Below are 14,260 nucleotides of genomic sequence, written 5' to 3' on the forward strand. Positions count from 1 at the left end.
ATTTATTATTTAATATTTTTTCGTTAACTAGGTAATGATTGATATTTTGTTTCATTATCTTATTTGTCTCTATATATTTATTTATTTTATATTAATCACAAAATCTTATATTAAATAGAAAAAAATAGCGAAACATGAAATCAGATAACATGTCACCCAAAAAATATTAAATAATTAAAATGTAAATATTTATTGTGATTTGAGTTTTGTCTTTTGTCCTGTAGGAAGTTATGACCCTACTTAATTTATTGTGCTCTGATAAATCAAAACAAATTGTAGCAAAAGTGGTATAAATTAAATCATTCTAAACAACACGTCTTCCCAACTCTGTGGTTAGTATTTGCAGTTTGGATTTCCTTGTTATCTACATACTGCATGGTAAATCTTCAAAACCTTTTTTTTATACTATACTTCAAAGTTAAGGAATCGAAATAACATTAAACTTTATTAATAAAACAATTTAATTTAGACACAAGCATATCATGCAAAATATTAATCCATTGCATTATTAGATTAGAATAAATCTTTGATATCCTCTATTTATCCCTTGTGTAAATCACTTACATTTTAAGGTTGGAATTATTATTACGATATATGAGAGATTCACTATCATTTTAAGTATAAAGATAATATAAAATAAGTTTTCATCAAAATCTTAAAAGTCAGTGTTTGTGTAGTGTAACATCATATTGTATGTGGTATCAATTGTTCCATGACATCAGTTAAATGAATCAAATTATGATCGAATGTTACGTTTGGATTGTTATGCTCTTAAATAAAAATAGTTACATCGATAATAATTTTTAGCCTTCGATCCTAACCCTGTATATTTCTCATTTCTTAATGTTACACAACTTTGATTATTTTTAATTAATTTTGGATTTTTTCTAAAAGTTGTGTAATTTTGTTCCAAAATTACGAGAATGATATATTTAAAATAAAGGTACTACTTCTAAGTAAATTGTGTTTAACATGTACAACTTCTCGTAATAAAAGATGTGTATCTAGTTAACAATTTCACTTTCAATTTAAAATAAACAAAATAAGCCGTATAAATAGAAGCTAAGTTTCATTGTAAAATAAACAAATAAGGAAGCGGATGATTTTCTTGACACAAATTTTCAGTGTCTTATACTTCTACGATTTTATTTTTTTTAAAATTGAAACTGAAATCGTTAATTGGATGCATGATTTACGATGTATAAAATTATATGCATAAAACACGACATAGCCAAAAATAATATTTGTATTAAATCAGTCCATTATGGTAATTTCATGCAAAATTGCACTATCTTAGTTAAAAAAAACTCAAGAAATTTATTTCATATTTGTATTCCTAACTTTAACTAATATATACATATACATGCAGTTTTCTCTATCCATATTTGTTCTTATTAGGTACACATATGAGTTTCATAAGAGAGAATAAAAATCAATGAGACTTGAGCTCAATCACATAAGACATTGACATTATTCTAAACCTAAAATTTTAAAATAATAGATTTATGAATCTTTATCCTTATATAATTCTTCACTTTTTTCATTTTTAATCGATCTCGGACTTAAACTCACACTTAAATTCTTAACTATTCTTAACGGTTCCATATTTGTATTCCTGTTTTCTTGATATGAATAAAGTGCACACGTGTGCTAATTTGATGCATAGTTTGTGGGGGACTGTCATTGGGATTCACCATTGGAGAGTGGAAATTAATAGAGGTAGATCTGTTGTCAGATTTGTTGTGAAATTATTGATGCTTCATGTTTCATTCAATTGCTTCAACATCCTTTTCTTATTATTATTAGAGGCCTCTCATGTTGTCACCTCCCAACAAACCTTCCTCCATATGATACTTACATATCATTTTTTCTTAGATTTTTATTTATTATTTACGTTTTATTTGTGTATATTTAATGAAGTTGACCATGTTAAAATTGATTTATTTTTTATACTACTCATCAATATCATGATTTCTGTTATTAATTTGCACGAACATATTTGACCATTGATGAGTTTAGTTACAAGAAACATAACAAAAATAGTTTTAATTTTATGTTGGTATATGTGACTCATTGGTAGAATCGATAAAAAACTGCATTTGATAAATTTTATAATTATAAGGCTATACACATAGTCTAGATGGAGGGATCACTCAACCTTTAATCTAAGATTGGTCTTGCAATTATATAATAAAGTACAATTATGATTATACTAAATTAAAAGGATTAAATAATAAGTTATAACTAAATCATATTAGACAATGATGTATCTAAAAGAACATGAAGCATTACAATGTGTGTTAACTAAAGAGTTGTTTTATTTTTTTATGGTAAAAACTAGATCGATGAGGACAACCTTACTTGATTGTAAACATGTTAGGTCTCATGTCACATTACATTCTTTATTATTCTAAACATTCTATTATTAGAGAGAGAGAAAATATTAGAAAGAGACAAAAAATTCTATCACGAGTCTCTCTCTACGTGGTGATTGAAAAGTCGAATCTTTTGTATGAACCTTTTAGTTGCAAGCTGCGGCAAAACATATCATTTGCCGTACGTTGTCACCTTCCGGAAGAAATTTGTGTGAATATAGTAATTGGAATCGTACAAATGCAACAAGATAACATAAATGTAGCTAAAATAGATATTTAAATTAACAAACTATAAAATTGATTTTTTAAAATATAGTTTGAAAATCAATATTTAACAACTTGAAAGTTATTAATGTTATTAAGGATGTGAAAAAAATTTGTACCAAATAAAAAATAAATATTATAAATGAATATCCGCAGACAACAGGTACGAATATTTTTAATACCTACAAGTTAACGAGTGGGTACGAGTATCATATTATGCGTACCCATAAACACATGTATCTTCTATATTCTAATTTAAATTAAAAAAAACATGATTACAATATTAACATATTTATTTTGAATGAGTTTTTTTTATCCATTAGTTTGAAAAACAAATCATTTCTTTGTAAACTATCATTCAACACTATTTAAATGAGTTATTTGAATTTTTTTAAAAATTTATGAATTTATGTATTGTATTTTATTTGAATTTACGATCAAAATGAATTGTTAAATATTTATTTTTATTTTTTTGTAAATATCCGTGAATATTAAAAAATTTTGTGGATACCCACATAACGGATACCCACGGATACCCAACGGATATGGAAACGGATACGAGTACGAGACGAATATTTATCCAGCAGATAAGATACATGAGAGCTACTATCTATACCCTATCCTTTTATTCACACAATTAACGTTAAAACTAGAATTCAATTTTGTCTTTAAAAACGCATCCAAACGTTGAAAGGGAAAAAAATACATATTATTGGATATACATATTATAAAATATGGTGAAATTTATGATTGCAAAACTCCTTAACAACCATGAGAATAGTTTGTTATATGTTTTTTAAAGTTTTATTTCTTAACTTGTGCATGAGTCAATTGTCAAAAATTTTATTTAATTTTTTTTTTTTCTATAAACTTGTCCAACCACATTTTATACTAAAGTTAAGTTTGCATGGACCTACATTTGTAATGGCTGTTGTAAGGGACTGGTAATACTTTGGGTTTTGCAGTTCTATTTCTAAGCAATTCATAGAATTGATGATTGAGAAAATGGATTGATATATATATAATCACACATCATCCGCCATAATTGGATCGCAATCACAAGTGATAATTTCGTATAAGAACGGACAAAGTTGGCTTTTAGAATGGGCGTTTTGTAGGAATAAAGTTTAATAATATTTTCTATTTTCATATTTGTATTAATGATTTAATATTTTTTAATTATTGCTTTTATTCGATGTGATTGTTAATTTTTTTTAAAAGGGTTTAATGTGATACTTATGTTAGATTAATATTAATATTATTATTTTTTATTTTATTCTTAGAATCAGATAGTGAATATATAAAAAATCCTAATTAGAAATTAATTTCAAAAATAAAAAATAGTTAGTCACTGTAATGACTAATTTAGATATCAATTTATAAAATTAAAAATTATTAGTTACTAAAATAGTCATTATTATAAATAAAAAATTATAATTGATCACCAAATTTATCACTAATTAATTAGAGACCAATTTAGAAACTAAGTCTTTTTTTGTAGTAAAAACCTAGGTAGCTAATGTTTAGTGACTAATTTTCCTTTAGTAGCCAAAACAGTGGTAGCTAATTTTAAAACCAATTTAGTGACAAATTATAATTTTTTATTCATAATAGTGACTATTTTAATAACTAATAATTTTTAGTTTTGTAAATTATTATCTAAATTAGTTACTATAGTTACTAATCATTATTGGTCATTAAAATTGGTCACTATTTATAAGTTTTCTTGTATTCATATGAGTGATTGTATTAGTATGGTTAAATTATGCATTTGGTCCATTTTGGTAGGAAAATATTGATTTAGTTAATTTTTTTATTTATCTCAATTGGATTCCTATATTACAAAATTTGATGCAATCAAGTCCTTTATGTTAATATTGAACGTTAAAGAGATATCACATGTCAGTTAGTGATTCTTTTTATTCTTTTTTAGTTTTTTTTTAGTTTTTTTAATTTTTAAAAAATTAAAAATTTGTCACATGTTAAACTGATTTCGTGCCACATGACTGTGACAATTATGTGGTAGTGGCAAAGCCACGTGTCACTGTTATGCCAAATGTCATTTCTTTATTCTCAATTTGGTCCATGTATTTTTATTTTGTATCAATTGGGTTCCAATCTTTGTAAAAATTTTGCAATTTCATTCCTCTCCAAATTGAAACAAAAATTAATTTTTATATAAATGTTATAAAAATATTTTTATTAAATTTCAACTTTTTATTCAAATGGTGTTTTTACTACATATTTTTAACAAAACTAAGTTTATTTAAATTTATATTTCATATTCAACTTTATTTAAAATTGTTTTCAAATTTTAAATTTGTTTGTTTTAAATTTTTATATAAATTGTTTAAAAATATTTTAAAATTTTACATTTGAATTTATATAACTTTATTTTTACACTAACTCAAAACATTTGTATATAAATTATTGAACTTTGCAAATTTAAAAAATATACAATTATTTGAAATATAAATTCAAATTAAAAACAATATTAAAGTATAATGTAATAAAATATCAATGTTTGAATTTTTACAAAAACTGCGACTAAATTAGATAAAATAAAAATATAATGATCAAATTGGGACAAATAAAAAATGACCAAATCGATATTTTTCTACGAAAATTAAATATCAGTTCATCATTTTCTAACACATTTATAAAAAAATTATAAAATTATATTTAATCAAAAATAAAATAATAAAATAATTTTTAAGCTACATATTTTTTTTTCTTTACACAAGCTTTTTTTCTAATGTTTTCGTGGGAAAATTTGTCTTTAGGAATATTTTTTCTCTCTCTAATAATAGAATGTTAGAATAATAAAGAATGTAATGTGACATGAGACCTAACATGTTTACAATCAAGTAAGGTTGTCATCATCTATCTAGTTTTTACCATAAAAAAATAAAATAACTCTTTAGTTAACACACATTGTAATGCGTTCATGTTCTTTTAGATGCGTGATTGTCTAATATGATTTAGTTATAACTTATTTAATCCTTTTAATTTAGCATAATCATAATTGTATTTTATTATATAAGTACAAGACCAATCTTAGATTAAAGGTTCAATGATCCCTTCATCTAGACTACATGTATAGCTTTGTATAAACATTCATTTAAGTCCGTATTTTGATCTTGAGAGTTTGATGCGGACTTAATTGGAATGCAAACTTATAAAATTTTAAAAATCATATTAAAATTTAAAATATTTGGAGTCATATAATATAATTAGAGTATAAAATATTATGAGTGTTTACAATTTTTTAAAATTGTGAAAATATATATGACAAATATAAGACATATGTCACAAGAGGAGGAACTTGTTATTATATTTTATTAGAATATAAAGTCAAATGTCTTTATGTGATTTTTCTCTAAAAATAAAGTCACCAAATAATTGATGGAGAATTTTTCTTTCCAAATGTGAATTTAGGCGGGATGCGGACTTAGATGAGTGCGAACTTAAACGAATGTTTACTGGATATAATTCATATATCAAATGCATTTTTTATCGATTCAACTAATGAGTTATATATACCAACATAAAATTAAAACTATTTTTGTTATATTTCTTGTAACTAAGCTCATCAATGGTCAAATACGTTCATGCAAATAAATAACAGAAATCATGATATTTATGAGTAGTATAAAAAATAAAATAATCTTAACATGTTCAACTTCATTAGATTCTTCTTAAACTTGAACGAGAACAGTTAATATACACAAATAGTTAAATATCAAATTATATATGAATTCATATTGAATACATCAAACTATCATCATTGACTTTTTTTCTCCTAACTACAATGGTAAGCATATATAAATTATTTCATTACAATTAAAAGCACACGCTAAATATATAAAATAAAATAATGAAGACGCATGTCCAAAATAAAACTCCTAATAATCAAACATATATCAAAAGACTATAATCAATTGTTACAATTATATTCAATTAATATAAAATCATAAAGCAAGAATAATAAGAGAGAAGAACAATTTGACCTTCCAATTCAATATGTACTCTCTTGGGATACTACTTTAATAATATTTCTATCTCTTTTTAAATATAGGAGTTGGAACAATTAAAGAAAGCTCATTCGTGATAAAAGAAAAAAAAATTAAATATTCAAGATTTAAGTGAGATAATATACATTATAAGAAAATGTCTAATTAATGATCAATTTTAGTGAAATAATATATATTACAAGAAAATGTTAATGATCAATTTTAGTAACAAAAAATAATTAATTATTATAGTGACTAATTTATTAAATAAATATTATTAGTAACTCAAATACTTTCTAAATTGGTCAGAATTGGTTTCTAAATTTATTACTGTCTTTAGTTACCAAAAAAAATTATCTTTATATTTGTATCTAAATTGGTCACTAATGGGATAAATTTAGTGACTTATTGTTTTGATAACTAATGGTAATAACTAATTTAGAGACTAATTTATTATAGTGTTGAATGTGTGTTTATAAACTATTTTAGTTACCAATAATTTATAAGTTATAATTTTACATCTAAATTTATCACTATAAGAACTAATTTTTTGATTATTAATTAAATATTTTTTTAGAGTGATACTTAAGCAGTAGAAAAGTAATAATGTTGAATATGTAATGGAATGAGAGAAAAGATTGAGAGAGAGAGAGAGAGAGAGAACAAATTTTAAAACAGCTTAAATGCGTAAAGAATATGTATTTGATTCGATAATAGAAAAAAAAACACAATAAAGCAATGTGATATTTAAAGATAACTGCATTAATACTTTTGTTGTGTCTGTTGTTCATATCCTTTTCACTATGACAAAGACAAATATCATTGGAGATGGAAATTAATAAATTTTAAATGCGTTAAGTTGATGTTAGAGTGACGTAACTAATTATAAACTAATTAAGTTTAATTGCATATGAAATATATTTGAAAAGAAAATTTAGCGTTGAAACACACAATTTGCAAACTATTTAATATTAATTTTATTTATTTAACTCTACTTTATTTTTTATAATTATTATTGGAAATTAATAAATAATATTTTTAAGGAATAACTTATTTTCATTTATTTAACTAATTATTTTTAAAACTAAAAGCAATTTTAACATCACACTGAAAAAAATAACCTTTCAAGTTTCATTTGTTAAATCAAAGTCAATATTGTATGTAGGAATAGACATTTACTGAAATCGAGTGTCATTTCACTTAAACCAAATAGCTCACTTTTCATTCATTTTGTCATCAAATCACTTCGTCACTTCAAATCAATAATCCTGAATCCATCCCTGGATCAGTTATCTTGGACTATGTTTGAATCATAATTTTTCTACAGGGAATTATTGAATTTGAAGAAATGCACAAAGGTTAATATTATTAGTAGGGTCTGATGTCTGCCTAAAGGCTAATATTTTCAATATAGGGTTTGATGCATGTTATGTCTAGTGATAAGTTGTGAAAGTCGAAAGAGACATCTCAATAAGATGATGTTTGAAACAACTATGATAACTTTTATAATTATGTTATTATTTCATTTTGGACTATTAATTTTAATGTGTGATTACAATAATATATATATATATATATATATATATATATATATATATATATATTAGTATGTTCTTAAATTACTCTAACTTACTTTTATTTGTTAATAATTTATCCGTCCACTTGTTTAAAAAAATTATGGCTTAAATATCTTTTTGTCCTCATTTTTGTAGTATTTGTTGCGGATGATCCTCATTTTGACTGAATGTTTAAAATGGTCCTCATTCTTACCTAATGTTTAAAATGGTCCTCATTTTCGCAATTCGTGTTTTATTTGGTCCTTTTCTATAACACCGAACCCAGAAAACTCTAAACCCACTTACCTCGTTAATGATGATTAACTGGAAAATTGAAATGAAGAGCGCAACTACAATCCAATGATGAAATGGCAAGTATTAGTTGTTTCCTCTGCAAATCCGAGCTCAAGAAAGACGAAGAGGAAGAAATTTCCCTAATTGCAAAATTTCTCATAAATTGAAAGATTAACGTTAATTAGCCATATGTACAGTACACGTAACACACCCTAATAGAAACCATGTCACCTGTACAATGCTCCGTTAATGATTTAAACGGTGTTACAAAAAAGGACCAAATAAAACACAAATTGCGAAAATGAGGACCATTGTAAACATTCGGTAAAAATGAGGACCATTTTAAACATCATGCCAAAATGATGATCATCCGTAACAAACACTACAAAAATGGGAACCAAAAAGGTATTTAAGCCAAAAATTATATACTAAAGAAATTTATTATTATTTTTATGGAGGATTGTAAAGAAATATTATATGCTTATATGGTTTTTTATTTTTTAATATTTAACTTGTAATAATTTAACTTTGTAATGTAAAGGTTTTAAATTGAGATGGTACATCTAATTTATAAAATATTTTTTGATAAAATTTATTATTTAAAAAACATTAAAAGAAATTGAAAATTTTCAAATGCATGAAATTAATATGATTTTATATTATAAAATTTCAATTTAAAATAAATAAGGTTTAAAAAACTTAACATCCTATTCCTTTTAAAATTTATTTACTTTTTTCTTCAATTCGACTTTGGTTAGAATATCATAAATTTGACTTAATTGGGATATTATTAACTTAGTGAAGATTAATGTGTTATTGAGTAGGATTCTTTTTCAACTAATATTAATCGAGGTTTTTTAATATATGTTAAACTTGTTTATGTTTCAATATTTATTATTAATGTTTTATTTCATGAAACTAGTGTTATTTTTTATAACTAAAATTAGTTAGATTTTTCTTTCAACATCAAAAATATTTTTTGAGATGATATATCAAAATATAACATTATTTTTTTACATATGTTAATGTCGAAGGCCATAAACAAATCCTTGTAAAAGATGAAACACTATAATTTCAAAAGTAAAAATCTTAAAACAATTAGACTGTGTGTTTTTAGTTATATATTACGTACCGAGTATAAAACTCTTAAGAGTAACTCAAGTTCATACATTCACTACATCCAATTGTCCATGGAAGTTACTCAAAATTTTTGAAGATTGGTCCATTCGCATCTATCGTTTCTAAAGGACACTCAATTCCAAAAAATTACTTATTATTCAGTAACTTATTACATTGAACAATAAAAATATATATTTTAAATATCTTTTTAATATATTTTAAAACGTCAAAATGAGTAGTAATCAATGCATTATGAAGACACAGTAGAGGAATAACACAAAAAAATCAAGCAGAGAATCCAAATTCCTTATTACACGACTAGAAATTAATGTATTAACGACTCCAAGAAATATAAGTTGTTATTTGCAACCGAATTAGTCACTGAATGATTTTTGTTGCAATCTGCTATCAATATAGCAACAAAATATTATTGTGTTTACATAAATTTATTTAACAACTGAAATAGTGATCTTAACATATAATTGCTACAATTTAGTCATTAAATCGGTGACTATATTTCTACAAATGAACCTAGACTTTTTAGTAACCACATTGACAACCGATTAAATTTTCCATTAACATTAACATTATATTTTCCATTCTCAACACAAATTGTTAAATACGTGTCTACAAAACTGCATCATATATATATATATATATATATATATATATATATATATATATATATATATATATTTACTTCGAGCAAAACGTTTTCTCTCCAAGTATATCACGTTATCAGGGTATCACTTGTGAGCAAGTAGCTTGTGTGATTATGGAAGGAAGATTATCAGGATTGAGGAAAGGAGCATGGAGTCAAACTGAAGATGAGCGTCTCAGAGAATGCGTGCAACTCTATGGGGAAGGAAAATGGCACCTTGTTCCTCAAAGATCAGGTTTCTTTCAACTCTTTCTTTATATTATCCTTTTTCCTTTTCTTCATTTCTTTACATAACATTCTCATAAACATTTTTATGAGTCATATGATGTTATGTTTTGTACACGTAGGGTTGAACAGATGCAGGAAGAGTTGTAGGCTGAGATGGTTGAACTATTTGAAACCAAATATCAAGCGAGGTGATTTTAGTGAAGATGAGGTCGATTTGATCATCAGATTGCATAAGCTTTTGGGAAACAGGTTTCTATATATTTGCTGTATAAGATTTATTCAAACACATAAAACAAACGAATACTTTTATATTATGAGTATTATTTATAGAATATGTTTAATTTTCGTACACATATTCGACATTACAAAGGTCAACAGAATAGCAATCATGAAACGAAAAGTTTGTTGGATGCAGGTGGTCTCTGATCGCAGGAAGAATTCCGGGAAGAACTTCGAACGATGTGAAGAATTACTGGAACACCAACATGCGCCGCAAAGTACAATCTCACAGCAAAGATGAGGAGAACAACAACAAGAACAACGTGAAAGAATCCGAAAGAAGTTGGAAACCCCACCACCAAGTGATAAAGCCTGTGCCTCGAGCTTTGCCAAAAGCATCGCCCTTGGTGCAAAGGCAATTCATGAGTTGTTCGAAAGTTGGAGTTAGTGAAGCTGTTTCAGCAGCCTCTGAGAATTGGTGGGAAACTCTGTTAGATGAGAATGAAGATAACATTGCAGTTAACGACGACACGTGCTTCCCACGTGCAAAAGATGGATCCTTTGAACTTTGGAATGAAGAACTTGGTTCCATTGCTTCTGAGTTTCTTGCAGAAGGTGAAACATGGAAGGATTTTCTTCTTAATTAAGTTATCTCATTTGCCACTGCTCTTTTGTGTTACGAGTCTCTTTAAATTCAAATTTGTAAAATTGGGTCTCTGACTTTCTTTTTTTGTAATATAAGGACAAGTTGAAGTCGTCTGTATCCTACTGGTTTCTATTTTTTTATTCTTAAGAAGCAAAGTCGTCCTTGTATCAAACGGTTTCAGTTTATATATAAAATGAAGTTGTCAGGACACATGACGACTTCACTTCTTGATTTTTATTTACGGTTCTAATTTTTCTGTTATCATAAGTATGGTTTCAATTTTTCGAATCTTATCTAAAAACTTTTTTATTTGATTTAACATCAAATTAAATCACATTAATTAAATCACTGAATTGTTGGATTGATTTGACTTCTAATTTATTTCCATTTTCAAAGTCCTACACTCAATTATTAATATTGGTTTTGCGTCAAAAGCATCCTAAAATTTTGAATAAAAAAAAAGTAACACATGTATATGCTATTTTGACTTTAAAGAGAGAATTATACAAAAACAAAAATAAACTTGATTCAAAAGTAAAGTCATCATGTGTCCTGACGACTTCACTTTTTTACATGAACGGAAACCATCTTGTATAAGGACGACTTTGTTTTAAAAAAAAAAATAGAAATCGGTAAGAGACAGGACGATTTCACTTATAATGTCAGAAACATTTTTACAAATTTGGATTGAAAGAGACCCTAAAATAAAAAAAGTCCCATCTCTCTCATGCCTTTGATTCTGAAGGCATGATGGACTTCAATTTCCTTCGTAATTTTATTTACTTTAGAAAAAAAGTTCTTGCTAAATGCACTGGTTAAGAAATTAAAAAAATGATTTTTTTGTAAATTATGGAAGAATGATGCATAAATGATTTTTGTGCATGCAAAAAGAATTTTACTTTAAGTTATTTAACGAGTGCCTTCTATTCGATTAAAAAACATATTGAAAAATAATATTTTGATAATTAAATTTTGATTACTTTTTTATGATATGAGGTGATATTTTTTAAATGACTTTCATTTTTTTATTTTCTATTTTTTTTCATATTTCAAAATCACTTATAATGTTACCTTATATTGTAAGAAAAAATTATTAAAATTTAGTGATTAAAATATCATTCTCCAAAAATATTCTTCACTTTTTATCTGTAGTGATTTATGCTATGTAAAGATAGCTCTATGACTCTCTTTATTCAATTTTGAATTTTCGTGTCATTTGATCGTTCTAAAATTCTATTAAGTGGAAAAAGATCCATACATACTATAGGTCAGGCACACCTTTTAACATGATATAAAAGTATAATTAAACATAAACCTCCTTTTAGAAATCAATATTGTTTTAGAAATTAAAATCGTGAGATTGAATTAAACATAATCATTTCTATTAAGGACCTTTATGACTAATCTACAAACTTATTAACATAGTAAATTTATATTAGTTATCACGATCATATTATCATAATAAAGAGTAATTAAGTACTTTTGGGTTAATAAAAATAATTTTTATATTGACAATTTAGATTTATAATAAAACTTTTGATAGATAAATATGGTTTTAGTCTTTATATTTGAATGAATGCAAAATTGGAATAAGTGCATTTCGAACTTTGATTGATTTTTGTCCTCAATTTTTAAAAGTGAAAGGATAAACCCTTTTAAGGTAACAATGCCATTTTTTTGGACTTGTTAAACGGCGTTTCAAATTCACATTTGAGCTTAAACTTGTTAAAACGACGTAAACAATTCAGACATCATTCTGAAGCATGTTTTGACACGTCACAAAAATCTAATACAATTGGATTAGAAGACTTATATTTATTCATTTTTATATTTTGGGAACCAAACTGCATCAATGTTTAAGACATAGACGAACTTTAATTTCACGTCAAAGTTCAGGTACTAAAAACATATTTAATCCAAAATTTAATCTATTAATCATTTTATTCATACAATAGTGGAGTTGATTTTAGTCTAACATAAAGATTCAAACGTTAAAAAGTATAATTACATTTATGTAAATAAGAGCAACTTTTTTGTGTTAGACCCCTTATGATCTAATATAAAAAGTCTCTTTTACAAGAGGTCTTATAAGGTCTAACATAGATTTACATCATATGTTATGAGGTCACACATAAATGAGTCTTTTTACATCTGACATTAAAGTGTCTAACATAAATGAGTTTTTAAAATTTTGCATGCAACCTTTCTTCCTCATTTTTTTCTTTTCTGAAACTTATGTGCGCAACTTCTCTCTTTTCTAATGGCAACCTTGAGTACGGTGGAGGCTCCATATCGTTGACCAAAATAGCTCCTTTCTTCAGCTTTTTGTGGATGGTTTCTAGTGAAAAATGATGATGTCTAATTACATTTGTGAATTGAGGTTAGCTTTCTAAACTTACACTTTGTTTACATGGAAAGCATGTTTGTTTTTTTTAAAACTCAATAATGTCTCCCATTATTGTTGGTTTTTCGAGATAGTTTGGTGTTTCGTGGTGGTGGTGGCTCCAATTACACTTGTATTTTGTGGATTAAGTGGTTTTCAAATTATGTATTATATGTCTCCATGATATATGTTGTATATCTCCATAGATCATCATTGTATCATTGTATTATATATGGTGTTCGCATTTTCTTAATTTTCATAAAAAATTTGAGTTAAGGTGAATAAAAAATATATAATTAATTATTAAAATAGTTTTTAAATGTAAAATTTGAAAAATAAAATATGTACACAAAAAGAATTTTGAACATAACGATTAAAGACAAAAGATGTTTTAAAATAATAATTAATTTTAAAAATAATAATTAAGGATAAAATGGAAATATCGAAATGTGGGTACAAAAGAGGTTATTTTTTTTATATATTGTTATAGATATGGATACTT

The 14,260-nt window shown here is 25.5% G+C and overlaps 1 protein-coding gene across 1 annotated transcript; it reads left to right on the forward strand.

Moving 5' to 3' along the window:
• The first annotated feature begins 10,326 nt into the window (after positions 1-10,326).
• LOC114186169 (transcription factor MYB123-like) lies at positions 10,327-11,575 on the forward strand. Its single transcript, XM_028074195.2, has 3 exons — positions 10,327-10,517; positions 10,630-10,759; positions 10,926-11,575. The coding sequence occupies exons 1-3, from the start codon at positions 10,397-10,399 to the stop codon at positions 11,374-11,376; spliced, it is 702 nt and encodes a 233-aa protein (XP_027929996.1). The 5' UTR covers positions 10,327-10,396; the 3' UTR covers positions 11,377-11,575.
• The last annotated feature ends 2,685 nt before the right edge of the window (positions 11,576-14,260 follow it).

This window comes from Vigna unguiculata, chromosome 5, assembly GCF_037176805.1.
Source record: "Vigna unguiculata cultivar grain cowpea cultivar isolate G323 ecotype 2 chromosome 5, ASM3717680v1, whole genome shotgun sequence".
NCBI lineage: Eukaryota > Viridiplantae > Streptophyta > Magnoliopsida > Fabales > Fabaceae > Vigna > Vigna unguiculata.

Excerpts from the sequence above, each read along its gene's own strand:
- LOC114186169 (XM_028074195.2), top strand. The coding sequence starts at position 10,397 with ATGGAAGGAAGATTATCAGGATTGAGGAAAGGAGCATGGAGTCAAACT. Across the intron at positions 10,518-10,629 it reads CCTTGTTCCTCAAAGATCAG|GGTTGAACAGATGCAGGAAG; the intron begins GTTTCTTTCAAC and ends TTGTACACGTAG. Across the intron at positions 10,760-10,925 it reads CATAAGCTTTTGGGAAACAG|GTGGTCTCTGATCGCAGGAA; the intron begins GTTTCTATATAT and ends TGTTGGATGCAG.